The sequence below is a fragment of the Amphibalanus amphitrite genome, unplaced genomic scaffold, assembly GCF_019059575.1.
Source record: "Amphibalanus amphitrite isolate SeventyFive unplaced genomic scaffold, NRLGWU_Aamphi_draft 000487F_arrow, whole genome shotgun sequence".
NCBI classification, from domain to species: Eukaryota; Metazoa; Arthropoda; class Thecostraca; order Balanomorpha; family Balanidae; genus Amphibalanus; species Amphibalanus amphitrite.
In genome coordinates this window covers 88,381-102,959 of record NW_024881981.1, presented here as the reverse complement: position 1 = coordinate 102,959, position 14,579 = coordinate 88,381, and the positions used below count along the sequence as shown (strand labels likewise).

At 52.4% G+C, this 14,579-nt stretch overlaps 1 protein-coding gene across 2 annotated transcripts; it reads left to right on the top strand.

The window, feature by feature from the left end:
- Window positions 1-627: 627 nt before the first annotated feature.
- Window positions 628-14,203, top strand: LOC122392479 (myb-binding protein 1A-like). Of its 2 annotated transcripts, none has more exons than XM_043387361.1 (17): window positions 628-763; window positions 2,079-2,258; window positions 6,706-7,074; window positions 7,303-7,518; window positions 7,752-7,952; window positions 8,325-8,532; window positions 8,881-8,990; window positions 9,266-9,444; window positions 9,679-9,952; window positions 10,074-10,268; window positions 10,404-10,667; window positions 11,005-11,159; window positions 11,380-11,630; window positions 11,989-12,130; window positions 12,447-12,687; window positions 13,107-13,312; window positions 13,914-14,203. In XM_043387361.1, the coding sequence occupies exons 2-17, from the start codon at window positions 2,085-2,087 to the stop codon at window positions 14,140-14,142; spliced, it is 3,414 nt and encodes a 1,137-aa protein (XP_043243296.1). In that variant the 5' UTR covers window positions 628-763; window positions 2,079-2,084; the 3' UTR covers window positions 14,143-14,203. The 2 variants fall into 2 exon arrangements, with proteins under 2 accessions (XP_043243296.1, XP_043243297.1); XM_043387362.1 differs by having other exon boundaries at window positions 646-763; window positions 6,709-7,074.
- The last annotated feature ends 376 nt before the right edge of the window (window positions 14,204-14,579 follow it).

Sequence of the window (14,579 nt, the reverse complement as noted above, 5' to 3'; positions counted from 1 at the left end):
TGGTTAGGCGCACATCTTTACGCGATGAATTTAACATTGGAATCTATGGGCTGCGCGCCGACTGCGGTTCAGCGCCGAACGCGCGATGAAGGGCAGTCAGCTGATTATTCGTCGACTGGTCGGCGCCGAATCACGCGCTGAAGAGTTGAAATAATTGAACTTTTCAATGCGCGCTAGGCGCCGAACGATTGCGCGCTGAATACACGCCTAACCAGTGGACGGCCACCTTAAGGTGAATGCATCTCGTACCAAAATTACTATTCACAGCTTGATTTGGTGAAAAATGAGGGTGATTTGATACATTCGCACTAGTTTTGGGTACGGAATAGATTTTCCGTGGATTTTCCCATTTTAGAGTTCAGTGGATTTTCCCAAAACCAATGATCCAAGGCCTTCTATAGCAATGATCTGGTTTCATAAACGTTTTGAAGTGCACGCTATATTTTGAAAGCCCTGCAGTTCAAATGTAGCATATTGACCACGGTGAAGTGCATATAAATATAAACAACTCTCGAGGAACCGAGGTAGCCTTGCGAGAGGAACCCACTCAAAGCACTCAAATCGCAGATGACGTCATATTCTGATACCTCAAAATGCGTGGTGACACGACCTGTCAAATACGCTTCCTTGAATGTTGCGAAAATGGCTCGCGAACAACAACACGTGGGTTGGCCACGAATTTCTTAAAATATTGGCACGTGTAATGTTATTTTATGCTAAAAAATAGTAGTATTTTGAGTTAAGCAGCCTGACTGGATATCCGGTAAGTTGGTATCTTAGCAACTGGGCTGTCCATAGATCTGTCAAACTGACCGCACAGTGGATGTTACCGGTACGGGCTTCAGCTTCCGCTTTTGAGAGTAAGAAAAGAAGGTTTATTCTTGTGACGTGCAGCAATTTGAAAATGAAAGAATTATGGCAGGACATGAAGGGCCCAACTTAGTCGTAAAGTAGGCGTCACACGGTGTTCTCTTTCCCATATACCACAATTTTTTCATGTTTTTGTTATTTTGACATCACTTTCATAACATACGTTGCGCAACTTTTACCGAAAAGGACAGCAAATATTTTTAATACAGCTGCGTTTATTGTCTCAGTTGCGCCGGTGTGATGCCTCAGTTGCCTTTTGGGCGAAGAAGAGCGAGCGAGATAGTGAGCCCTGCACGTTTGCGGAAGGGCGAGAGGGTACTTCCAACAGGCTTGTGCAAAGCACCCTTCTAACCGGTCGCTAGCGGTGTGCCAAATTTGAATGCAATCGGCCCAGCCGTTCCTGAGATCTGGAAGTGGCATTCTGCACGTGCGCACGTGCAAACGGGTCCAAAATGACTTTTGCACGGCACCCTACTAACCGGTCCCCAACCATGTACCAAATTTGAGTGCAATCGGCCCAGCCGTACTCGAGATCTGGAAACGCCCCCTGCACGTGCTCACGTGCAGTAACACCCTAACTGCAACACATGGGAATGCATTGCTTGAAGAGTGCCTACCTGTATGCCAAGTTTCAGCGAAATCGCCCCAGTAATTACCAAGTTATTGAAATGGGAACAAATTTGACACCTCTTATTGTTGTATTTTGCACGTGCACTGGGGGTAACCCTCATGCATCGAGAGTATCCTATTTTTGGTAGAAGGGATGCTGCTACCTTACAAAAATCACCGCAAGTCAATCGCCCAAGCGGCTGCTGAGATATGAGCCTCTCAAAATCACTATTTTTGCAAAACTGCTTGAACACCCTTGACTTTTCACGTGGCACGTGCCACAACGGTCACTGAGATGTATCAAATGTAGTCAATTACGGGGTAGAAGGGATGGGGCTACCCAGCAAAAAAGACCGCTGGCCAATCGGTCCAGCGGTTGCTGAGATATAAGCCTCTCAAAAGCGTTACAGGCCGGGCCGGGCCGGGCCGCTCATACTGAGATTTTTCCGTTATATTGAAAAGACTTCGCTGCGCTCGCTCGCTCGCTCGTAACCAAAATGCTTTTGTTAAGGTTACCTAATATGGAATTGTCAATGTTTATATGCCAATGGATGAGTGCTATTTAGTCATGCCCGTTGACAATTTGATTTGTGTTACAGGAGAAGATGGGACCACTTACACCATCTGAAGGGACCACAAAAGGTTCTGTGACTTTGAAGAATAATGTCCCATCAAAGATTCTTAGCTTGTTCTCAGACCTCACTGAGCATGACACTGAGAAGCGCTTGAAGTCTGTTGTGCTTCTCATCCATCAAGTAGTGAATTCTGAAAAGAAAGTGGTAAGTTCCTTGCTTTCAGCTTTTTACTTATTTGGAATTAGTTATTCAGTGGTTATGGTCTTATACATCAGTTCGTGACTTAAGTCATGAACTTCCCTGGTAATTACCAGGGAAATAAGCTAAAATTGGAGCGCTCTGTTTATATGATCCTGTGTTACAGCACTGTGACAGCACTGCCTGACAGGGGGGGGGGGGCTTACACCCCCCCCCCCGCCCTATACCGTCGAAGGAAACAAAATGGCTTGTGCTGGCGAGGGTTAAGGGATGAATTTATCTGATCCCAAAATCCAAATATTGCTTGTCTATTGGCGGAGCAGTTACCGAGATATAAGCTGGTAAAAAGCATCATGATTCATGGGGCCAGGCTGGGTCGCTCATACTAGGTAAGCTTTTCCCATTGTACCACATATAAACTTGCTCGCTCCCAGCGTCCCCACACTCAATTTTTAAGCGCAGATAAAGGTAGATGTTTTACACGAAATAAGTCCTAGCCAACCGTGCCCAGCCAAGATGCTGTTTATCCAGCTGTTTATGACTGGCTGTTCCCGGCACCGGTGCCGGCGCGGGAGAAGTCTGAGCTCCCTGCGCTGGCGTTCGGTGAGCTAGGACCGATTACTGGACGGAGAGTTTACTGAACTGCCTCGCTTTTGCGACCGCAATTCTCACGTCTGACCCATGATCAGGATGATCTCTCTCTCTCTCTCTCTGCTGGGCCGGATGCATTTGAAAATTGTGATTCTGTGCGAGGCCGCTTGTAGCTACTTGGTACCCATACCAAATTTCATCGCTGAATTTCAAGGTGTTCAAGAAGGTGTTCAAGAAATTCGACGCAGAAGCATGGCTGGTGGCTGTCGATGAACATTCGGGACACCCTGTAAACAGGGCTGATCTTGATGCCGTACACTCGGTCCGCGCCTCTTCCTCAGGCGGTGCCTCTGACCGGTTCATCGCCAGAGGCACGTGCCCCCCGTCTCCGACTCCGCCACAGGTAAACAAAGGTACGAACGCTGAACTGGTGCAGCTCCGGCAGCAGTGGGGCGCGTGCCGTCCGTCCCGTCCGTCACTAATCAGCTCCCCGTCCCTGGGAGCTGATTAGTGGGCAGTGGGGCTGTTAAAAAAAAACGAATTTTGGAAAAGTATACGGGCTCATGGCTCGTGTGGTGAGGTATTCTTTTCTGAGTCCAACGATGCCCTTTTTTCCGAAAAATATTAACTGCTTCATGCTCCCCAAACGGCTTGAAGAGGACCATGTCACGCCCGGCGACCGGCCGGTGTCAATAAGGGCGAGAATTCGCCGCCGCGCGCGGGCGGAAGCGCCCTATCGGCACCGCGCGCCACGGCATGTACCGGGCGGCCGGCCGGCCGGTGGTGGGAGGGAATGCATGGTCTTCTTTCACATGATAGGGGTGCGCTAGCCCATATTGTCAGAGTGGAAAGTTTCAGTGCAGCATCGTTGTCTCTGCTGCGGTGTTCTGTGTCGATGGTTCAGAAAATAGGCCAAACAGAACTAAGAAAAGACTCAATGCCTCTGGCTACATAGTTCATTCGAAATATCTCGTTTCGAGAATACAGCGCGGTGTTTCGCGGCCGCTGCTACCACGCTGCCAACAGGCTGACTACATCGTCCGAGTTTGCTGATATCTCCATGAAAACCCAATTTGACACGAGGCTGCTAGCGAGCAGTAATCGCCACGCACTTTGAGAATGTGGATCGATCATGGTTGTTCAATACAATAGCGCTCGTGAAACAGGGCGCAGCTGCCACTCAACGAACCATACCGCTTTGTTCATTAGTCAAGAAGCGAACTGAGCAACAGCACAGCTCTATGTACTGCTGTTGACAACTTACATTGCTTTTAGACGTGACGGTGGCTTGCAGCCCACATATGCTGTTGCCAACTGTATGCGAAAATTTGAAGTTTACTAAGAACAGCAGGAGCTGGCAAGGTGCAAGGACAGAATATGGTGACCCCGACATCGACGTTACGTTTAGCAGGTACATTTGCAGTGCAAAAAAGGATGACATGCCCGGGAATGACGCGGTGGCCGCCCTGATTTGTGACGGAGTTGGACGTGAGTAGAGTCAATGGCGGGAGTACACATACAAGTCAAGCGCCCCTCAATCCAACCCTTCGGGCAGCAGCGGCACCAGCAACCCGGCCATGTCCACAGATGCCGTTCAAGATCCGAATCCAGAGCCGGCATAGAGCACGGCTCTGCCCTGACGTGACATATGTATATCCCCGGCGTGTCACGACGGACAGACTATTACCTCGCCTGTATAAATACAACAATGTATACAGTAACCTTACCTATTTCCAAGTCTCATGTTGAGGCGAGAAGCGATCAGCGTCCAGTTCAACTTCGACGAAGACTCGTATTCAGACCCGGCAAAGAGAGCACGGCTCAGCCCTGTTTCCGCGGCTTCTAATGGCCACATCCATACGAGACATCTCCAATAGTCTGTTTCACCTACTACAAAACCAGGTTGCTGTGTTGCGATTAGCACGATACATTTGTTGCGTAGATATCTGTTAAATGCGTAACTAATCAGAAATAGGAAAAGTAAATATTGCCATCGTCATTCGCCAAACAGGCGAGGTCAAGCACAAGTCTGTCCGTCATGACACGCCGGGGATATGTGTCACGTCTCAGGGCAGAGCCGCGCTCTGTGCCGGCTCTGGATTCGGGTCTTGAACGACACCGGCGGGCATGGCCGGGCTGCCGGTGCCGCTGCTGGATTGAGCGACGCAATTGGTTTATATGTGTACTCCCGCTATTGTCTCTACTCACTTCTCACTTCGTCACACTGTCAGGGCGGCCACCCTGTCATTCCCAGACATGTTATCTTTTCTTTCGAACTGATAATCTAAGTAAAACAAACATCAATCCTGTTGCTTCAGCATTTCACTTCAACGAAACTGCATGACATTGGTGACGCCGATGCTGGTCAGAGCCATGCCCCAAAACTTGGGCCAATGACTGTGCGAGGTCTCCATATTCTGTGCTTGCACACTGCCAGCTCCTTCTATCCCTCATAAATTTTCGCATACAGTTGCGCAGCAGCATAGTTGGGCTGCGAGGCACCGTCCAAATGCAATGTACCTATGTTGTCAACAGCAGTGCAAAGAGCTGTTTATTGCTCCGAGCTTGCAGCTTGAGGAATAAACAAAGCGATATGGTACGCTAAGGAGGCAACTGTATTCTGTAAACGGAATGTTTCGGGTGAATTACCCGAAATTGCGTCGAGTCTTTTAATAGTTCTGTTTGGCTTATTTTTAACAATGGACACATAACACCGCAGCAGAGGCACCGATGCTGCACTGAAGCTTCCCGCTCCGACAATATGGGCTAGCGCACCCCTATCGTGTGAAAGAAGACCATGCATTCCCTCCCACAACCGGCCGGCCGGCCGCCCGGTAGATGCCGTGGCGCGTGGTGCCGATAAGGCGCTTCCGCCTGCGCGCGGCGGCGAATTCTCGCCCTTATTGACACCGGCCGGTCGCCGGGCGTGACATGGTCCTCTTCAAGCCGTTTGGGGAGCATGAAACAGTTAATATTTTTCGGAAAAAAGGGCATCGTTGGACTCAGAAAAGAATACCTCACCACACGAGCCATGAGCCCGTATACTTTTCCAAAATTCGGTTTTTTTGAACAACCCTAGTGGGCAGACCTCACCCTGACTCCGGCCTGTGCAGTTGCACCACATTCCACTGTGTTTGGTGACATGGACATAGGTCATATCACTCGTAAAATATGTGGCTGTTGATTATCAATCGGACGAGTGGCGTGCGATGGTGTTTGTGCCAAACCAGCGAAACAGGCAGATATACATGTCCACAGATTGGTTGCAGGTGTCGCAAATGGTGGGCATGCTTCCTCTGGGAGCAGTGGAGTCCTCCGGTATGGGTAATGAGGGCCTTTGGAAAAACCATAGAGACCACGACCAGAGACTCTTTAGAGACCACGACGTTCCTGCTGAGACAGCCAAACATAGTGACTGTTTGGTCCGGCGAAATTACGATGACAAAGCCCAGAATTCAGGCTAGTCCACGCCAAACTCACCCAGTGAGCATCCGTAGTTAAGTTGGTTCATGCTAACTCCATGTAGCTGGTTATTATTTCGTACAATTGTGCAAAAGCAAACTGCTACGTTATAGCTCCCGCCCTAGTTGGCGTTTTCGCGGCCGCTAACGTAAGGGGGGGGGGGGGATTCCACTTGGACCCCGAGCCATTTCACGGAAAGATTGTGAACCTCACAGCTGTCGAGTACCTAGCTAAAGACAGGACAGGCTTGAAAAGAGGATCCAGTGACAGTATTGGGGATCCAGTTGGCAGTATTTACGCTGAAACTATTATTTGCCCCATCAGAGGCTACTTTGCAGACATCAGCCTCACAGCTTCTTCACTCCAGTGCTGATAACTGGCACCAATCTGTTGTTTACAGCAGGCCTCTGATGGCATTGGCCCGACTGCCTCCTACTGCCTGACTCGGCTGGTGCGCGGCCTGGCCTCCTCCCGTGCCGGCGCGCGCGAGGGCTTCTTCACGGGCCTGGTGCTGCTGCTGCGGCGACTGCCGGCCTTGGACACGGCGGCGCTGCTGGCCGCCGTGGACGCGCACCTGCCGGACGTCCGCGGCGACCCGCGACAGGCCACAGAGCACCGGATCGGCCGTCTGCTGGCCGCCGGCGCCGCCGTCCGCGCCGGCCACTGCTCCCAGCTGGACCGGCTGACGGCGGCCCTGCTCGAGGGCTGGCACCACCGCGCCTACATGCCGCCCATGGTGTCCACCTTTATCGAGGAGCTCCTGCTGCGGGTGGGTCAGGTTATATGGCGGGGTGTCCTGAGTCGTGAGACGGAGTGGTGTAACTAGTTGATGTCTGAGAAAGGGTGTGTTGTGACCGTGAAAAGACGCGTGCTAGTTTGCTGTGAAATGCATGACATACATAGGTGAGGTATAAGGTCGTGTGCTGTGAATTATATCATTTCGTGAGTCTGAACGGCGCGTCGTGATTTGTTGATCGATGTTCTGCCGTGACGACAGGTATCTGAGGAGCAGTTTTCCGGCTCCGTCTGGCCGCAGCTGAAGGAGCTGCTGGCTGCCGGCTGGGACGGATGTACCCCAGAGAGACTATGGATGCTGCTCGTTAGCCGACGCCAGTTTCCCGATGTCGTGGATTCACGATTCTTGAAACAGCACTGGGGCTCCAAGAAGGTGTTCTCGCCGAAAAATTACGAGAACATCTTGCAAATGATTAAGGTAGGGTTAAGTTGCGCTAATGTCCACCCTACCGATAGACTTTGAGAATTGAGAAACATGTATCTTTGGGTTGTATTCCCCCTCACCATATTGTTCATTTGATGTATGAGCTCCGAAGTCTGTCGCATCACTGGGTGATATCGTGGTCTCATTTAAGAATGTCAATCTGTTGAGTATTCCCTCCCATTGGTGTGTATGCTGTGACTACGATGGTCTGTGTCGGCGCCTCTCAGGTGTCTGCCGGCTCCCTGCCGGCCATCCACCCGCTGGTGGGCTCGCTGGCCACTCTGGCCGTGGAGCGGTCCCCGGCCGAGCTGCTCAGTTTCGGAGCCGCCGTACTGGAGCCACTGCTGGACGACCGGACGGCCGACGTCGCCCTGCTCGCCATGGCCATGGTACAGCTGATGGTGGCGCACCTGAACACACCCGAGATGGTGAGGAATCACACGTGCAAATAAGTGAAACGTGTGTGAAAATGATAGGCTATCTACTAGATACAGTCTGTAGAAGTAGAGTGCTTATCCTAGACTAAAACGTCTTGACTACTAATTGACTTGTGATTCATATTTCACACCTCGCTCTGATTACCTGAGGTCCGTCCGTATGATGAGCTTTGCATGACGATGGCAGTGACGGTAATGATAAGCGACGACGATGGCGATGGCGACTAAAACATATGATACCTACATGTAGATGTATGTATTTGCGTATGCGTCGGCCGTGGTCGAGTCTGCACCGGTGACCGTCTGCCGCCGGGCTGTGCCGCCGTGTTGTCATATCTGGCCGCGTTTCTCTCCGTGCGTCAGCTGGAGTCGGTGCTGACGCCGGCGCTGGTCGGCGCGCTGGTCCGCCTGCTGCCCAAGCGGGACCGGCGCACGGAACAGGTGGCGCGCGGCCTCGGCTCGGCGCTGGTGGGCCGCGTGCTGGCGCCGGACAGCAGTGCTGAGCTGCAGCTGACCGTCATCAGCCGGCTGGTCAGCCCGCCCGGCTCCATCAACTTCGACCACATGACCGGTCAGTAGTCACCTGGGAAGCACACATGACACAACAGTACTGTTCATATCCTCTGACCGGTCAGTTAACACCTCGCAGGCGCACAACTGTTTCCTATCCTCCGCTGGCATCTTCAGTTCATACAGATAATCAGAATATTATGTTGTCTTTTGTTGCCTTTATGTTGTTTGATATCACAGCTTATGGTTAGTTTCTACAACCAAGTCTACGGCATATAACGGGCTCCGTTTACTGTTAAGTGTATCGTAAAAAAAGAAATAGGTACAATGTGGAATAGTTGGCTGCTAAACAACGTAGTCCGGACGTCCTTAAATCGAACCGTCTTCTCATGATTTTTGGTTTCTACAGGGACGAAAATTCTGGCTCAGATGCTGAATGGTCTGAAAGCGGATGCACTGGAGCCCTTCAGCAAGACTGTTCTGAGCTGCTTTGAAGGCACAAGTAGTGACCGGAATCTGGTGAGTCACTCAGCCACTCACCCACCCTCTTTTCTCTCCCTCTCTCTTCTTTCTTTATATTTAGTATTGCATTGCAAATAAAATTGCAACGAATACAACGATTGTAGTGCTCAACCACGTGGAGTACAATGACGTAACATTAAGTTCACTCTGTGAGGACCTCATACACCATTGCATTATTTCTTGCCGATGTGTCTAGCTGTTCCGCTTGCCACGCTCGGCGACTTTGTGTTGGTCTCAGTGAGCTCGGTATCACCCCCGTCGTCTCCCTTTAGACGCCGCGCGGCCGGGCCGTGGCCTGTGACCTGCTCTGCCGGCTGGTGCAGCACCCCAGCGCGCCCGGCCGCACACCGCTCAAAGAGCGCCTCCTGGAGCGACTGTTCGCCGCCGGAGTGCTCCGAGACGACTCAGTGTCCGACGAGCTGGCAGCCACCGCGCTCCGGGCCTTCTTCAGGTCAGTGCTGTTCTACATTTGCTCATTCTTTTATGTGATTTAGAATTTACGCGCTTCTGAAATTCGTGTGGTCCTGTTTTCACAATTCACGGCGACTTTAGGTTTCACGCTATTTAACCTGGATTTTGACTACAAGGACCGAGTTCCTTAGCTATCGTTACGTGCTGTACATGTGCTTTCGTTCTTTTTAAATGCGCTTGTTTCGTGTTTGTGACTTATTTTTCGCCGCCACAGGGCGCTGGAGCACCCGGTGCGCCGTCTGGCCGACCTCACGGAGCTGCTGCGCGGACTGATGGAGCGCCAGCGGGCGCTGCTCCGTGCCGACGGGGCAGAGCTGCGCGCGCCGCTCTCCCCGGAGGCGCGCGCCGCCTGGGACGCCGCCGCCAAGGCGATGCGGAAGCTGAGGCCGGGCGCCGGGCCCGACACAGATGTGTTCATCATCCTGCTGGGCCACCTCAGTCAGCAGCTGTTCGGCACCGAGTGCGCCGCAGCGGTCGACGCGCTGCAGGTGAGTCGGCTGCTGGCCCGTCTGTTATCGGCTAAAACGGGCCGTGGTACGTACATCACCATCAGCGGGTCTTGGCTGTCATGTCTTGGCTGTCAACACCGCGTCGCTGTCCCGCCTACAGGAGCTGCACGCGTGTCTGGAGCGGCAGCAGCAGCTGCGCCGCTCGGCGGAGGAGCCCGTCTGGAGCGAGGTGGTGGTGGACCTGCTGCTCTCGCTGCTGGCTCTCAACGTGCACCTGCTGCGGAACGTGGTGCGGTCCGTGTTCACACTGCTGGCGCCCACCCTGTCACCCGAGGCGCTGCTCTACGCCTTCCAGGTGCTTACCGAGGAACTTGAATGAAATTTTGCTGTAATTATAACTTTCTCGATTCTGATGCTAGCATGGATGTTTTTTTATGAGCTATTGCCATATTCATGCTATTCTTTCCAACTTTTGTTTCTGTTTCGACAGCCGCTGAATCCGGACTTTAAAATGAACAGTCGGCCGGGTGATGATGCCGAGGGCGAGATGGACGAGCAGGAGAGCGGCTCTGAGGACGAGAGCGCTGGGGAGGAGGACAGTGCTGAGGAGGACGATGAGGATGAGGACGAGTGGGAGGACGAGTCGAGCGGCGCCGAGGAGGAAGGCGAGAACGCCGCAGAGGACACTGACCAGCTGGAGACGATGCGGGCGCAAGTGAAGGCCGCTCTGGGCGGCGACTCTGAGGACGATGCCGTGAGTACCGGCCCGCTTCGTGTGTCGGCCTAAACGGATTATTAACGGTTTACAGTGACCCTGAAATTTTGTGCTTGACCATGACTCCGTGATATCGCCATCATAACATGTTCAAGGAAAAAGTCGTTCTGAAAGGATCTTGGCGTTTTCATTGTTTTTATTTTGCTCACATTCAGATTTATTGGCAACTTACACTGAAGCAAAAATATTTCTAGCTACTTTCTTCCTTTATCGAGCTTCGTGGACTGTCGCCGACCGGAGGTACAGCTGAAGTGTTTGTGTCTTGAAGTGCTGTCTGAGTATTGGTCACACCAGGCTGCTCGTATCGTGTCGGCAGGTGTCTGTCGACTTGGACGACGTGCCCGAAGAACATCTGGCCAAGGTGGACGAGGCGCTTGGCGCTGCCTTCCGCGCCATGAGGAAGGACAAACGGATGAAGGGAGGGAACCGCCCGACCGACGAGCAGTTGGCCATGATGCACTTCAGGATCAGGTAGGTAGTGTGATAACGCTTCTTGGTCGTCTGACACTACCATCGTCTTACCCTAACGATTCACTGTTGAGTGTTGAAAATAAAATGTCTCACTAGCGCCTCTTTTTTTACCGAAGCAATCGCCGAAATGCTCGAGTGCTCTATCCATGCATTTCCATCCACTGTGTGAGGTTGTCAGCTGGCGCGCTCGTCAGGTGACGGTGTGGTCTCGCTGCGGCAGGGTGCTGGACCTGGTCGACGTGTACGTGCGCGCCTGTCCGCGCTCGGCGGCGGCTCTGGGCCTGCTCTCGCCGATGGTGTCCCTGCTGTCCAGCTGCGCCACCGACAGCCACCAGGCGCCGCTGCTGGGCCGTCTGCGCGCCTGCCTGAAGCGTCTGACGGCGGCCGGCGGCCGGCTGCCCGAGCGGCACGGCCTGACGCAGACCCTGCTGGCCGAGCTGCTGCAGGACGTCCTCACCAGCGGCGCCAGACGTGAGTCCCAGGCGGGCCGGGTCTGGACGGGCCGTGACTGGTCTCAGATCAAATGAAGGGAATGGACGTGGAAAATGAATAAGCTCGCTAGTTCGAGTACAACGGGACACCTGTCCACTTTGTCCTTCAACCATTTTGTTTTATTTTCTCGTTGAAATGTCATGTTCAATTTCGTTACATCCTAGACAAGTGTATTCACGATCAATGTGGTGCATGCGTTTTTGTCTAGGTCTCTACATAGTTTTTAGAAATTCTCGAATTGACTGAATATCATTTAATTGCAATATTACATTGATGTGCTGTTATCTAGATAGCCACAATGGTTGCCTCTGCTGAAATTCTCCCTGTGATGTTCTAGTGCCTGCGTTCAGCCTGGAGCTGGGCGGTCTGCTGGCGGCCGCTGTTCGTCTCCTGGTTCGGACCAGCGCCCAGCTCGGCGGTGATCAGACGGAGGTGATCTCCGCGCTGTCCACCGCCCTGGACGCCTTCTTCACAGACCGGTGAGTGGCCGGCTGTCAGACAGTCATGAGTCATCTGTCTATATTTCTGACCGTCAGCCAGATAGGCTGCTCTATCGGAAATATGTTTTCGATTTCCTTATGTTTTGTTCGTTTGAACCATGTTTGAACTGCTGGAACACAGCGTGTATAATAATTAATATTTAACACGTAACTACCCCTAATTCTAAGAACGTTTGTTATTGTGGACTGTAAATGTGCTCATGCTATGGCTGTCCTTTGACCCTCCCTCTTGCCACAATGTTGTGCTCTCGTCACTTTGTGACGGTACCCTCCTCACGACTCTGTGTATCTACAGGGAGTGTGTGTACCCGGCGCGAACGTTCGGCCAGCTGCTGGCGCTGCCCGGCTGGCCGCGCGGCTGGACGCTCGTCACGCCCCTGCTCGACGCCGCCTTCTCCGATCGCGTGCGCCCCTACCGGCGCACGCAGGCCTTCCAGCTGGTGACGACGGCCGCCAAGAACCGCGCCATGGTGGGCGCCGTGCCGTCCGCTGAGGTGGAGTCGGCAGCTGCGCGGCTGGAGGCCGGCATTCACCAGGTTAGTACAGCTGCGCCAGAATATTTTCTGATCAGCGGCCCGGCGGGTCATCATGCATAACAGGCATCTCGGTGCAGAAAAGCGGACCTAGCTAGCGCACATTATCTTGTTTAGTTAGGTGCGGCCTCTTGATTTGTTGCGAGTGCAAGAACACTGTAAAGGCTGAAACAGACTCTTTCCGCGTTCAGGAAATCGCATACGAGAGCCTATTCAAATACATGGAAGCACGCTCGCATCAATCGCACGCACCTCCCGCAAGCGATTGATGCGATAAGAATTATAATGTATTTGAATAAGCTCTCGCATGCGATTTCCTGAACGCGGAAAGAGTCTGTTTCAGCCTTAATAAAAGAGTTATGTGACTTGACTCCCTCCCTGCCTTGCTTTGACGTGCTTTCCGGTGGCCCCTCCTCCCTCAGCTGGTGTCTGACGTATCGGCGGCGGACGGCGTGCGCACCAAGTACGTGACGTGCGCGCTGGAGGCGCTGCTGGCGCTGCGCCGCGCCGCCGGACTGACCCGGCCCGTCACACAACTGGCCGCCCAGCTGACCGAGCTCGGCCAGAAGTTCTCACTCAGCAAATACACCCGGTCGCTGATCGCCCGACTGGCCCAGACCGGTCCGCGGTACGTCCAGCTCAGGCAGCGAGCACTCATACAGCACATCCTTGTGTATATACGCTGCATACATGCATATTGCGAACTCTACAATCTTTCTATCGATCCTTGCAGTGCCTGCACCAATTAAATTATTGTTGGGCTGGAAGTAGTTGACGCATTTCCTCCAGTGTCCTCATTGCTGCCGTAAAAGCTAAAAGTAAAAGCTTGTCGGTGCTCTTGAACACCTCGCCCCCGTCTGGTTTACTCTTTTTTCCAACGCCGTTCTAACTTGTTGACGCTTTGGGAATTGAGTTTGCACGAGTTTCCCAATATGCAACTCGAAACTTCTTGTTTCTTATACCTATGGGAAACAAATCCTTGCCTTGCTTCTTGTTTGTTGTCAGTTCGCAGGTGGGGAAGGGGAGTTTGGAAGCGGGAGGAAACTTGAGGAGCGTGTTCGTGCCGCGGGCGGATGAATATTCGTGAATGAATTTTACGTGCATATCCGTGAGACAATTTCGTGTCTGTGCATTCGCACCGGCAACTTCCAGGGTTCATTACAGGCTCAACAATTGAGTTCAGCAACGATAAAAGCAACCACGTGCTGAAATATTGGACCCTGTTTCAGACCTGAAGGGATGAAAAACGCCAAATTACCGAAGAATAACGGCACCGCTGCGGCGCCGGCCGATGTGTCTGAGCCGGTCCAGGATCGGCCGCGGAAGCGCGCGGGCAGCTGCCGGTCGACAGCGGTGGATGAGGGTGATGGCAGCGTGGACAGTGGCGTGGAGGAGGTGGCCAGCGATGCCGAGCCGCCCAAAAAGAAAAAGATACGGCCGGCAAGAGTGGTCGCGTGACGGCCTAGTCGAGGTGTTGTTAAACGTTTCTTGACGTGAATACAGGGGGTGCGAGCGGGAACTTTTTGTATTTTGATGAATTTGAATGAAGGGTAGTGATCATGTGTTTGGAGCGGACGCGTCTTTTAGCTCTCACGGTAGGCACATAATAATTGTTCAACTTGTTTTCGCCCTATCATCCCACAAAGTTGGAACGGTATTGAAAGCAAATTCAGTTGGGCAAACTAGACTTTTGGAATCAAAATATGGAGGCATCAATAATTTGATTCTGGTGGGAGGAGCCATGACCAAATATGGGCATGGAATCAATTTTTTGATTCATTTGGGTACACTTTTGACTTCAAATGAATCGTTACGGTTGAAAAAAGGCCCATGACGGTGAGATTTTTCTTTTAAAAGGTAGAAAAATGTGGTAGGTTTGCAAAAAGTGTTACCTC

Bases quoted from the DNA above. Each gene is read 5' to 3' on its own strand.
- LOC122392479 (XM_043387361.1), top strand. From the start codon at position 2,085: ATGGGACCACTTACACCATCTGAAGGGACCACAAAAGGTTCTGTGACT. The intron at 7,075-7,302 runs GTGGGTCAGGTT...CCGTGACGACAG, and splicing joins TCGAGGAGCTCCTGCTGCGG to GTATCTGAGGAGCAGTTTTC. The intron at 7,953-8,324 runs GTGAGGAATCAC...TCCGTGCGTCAG, and splicing joins ACCTGAACACACCCGAGATG to CTGGAGTCGGTGCTGACGCC.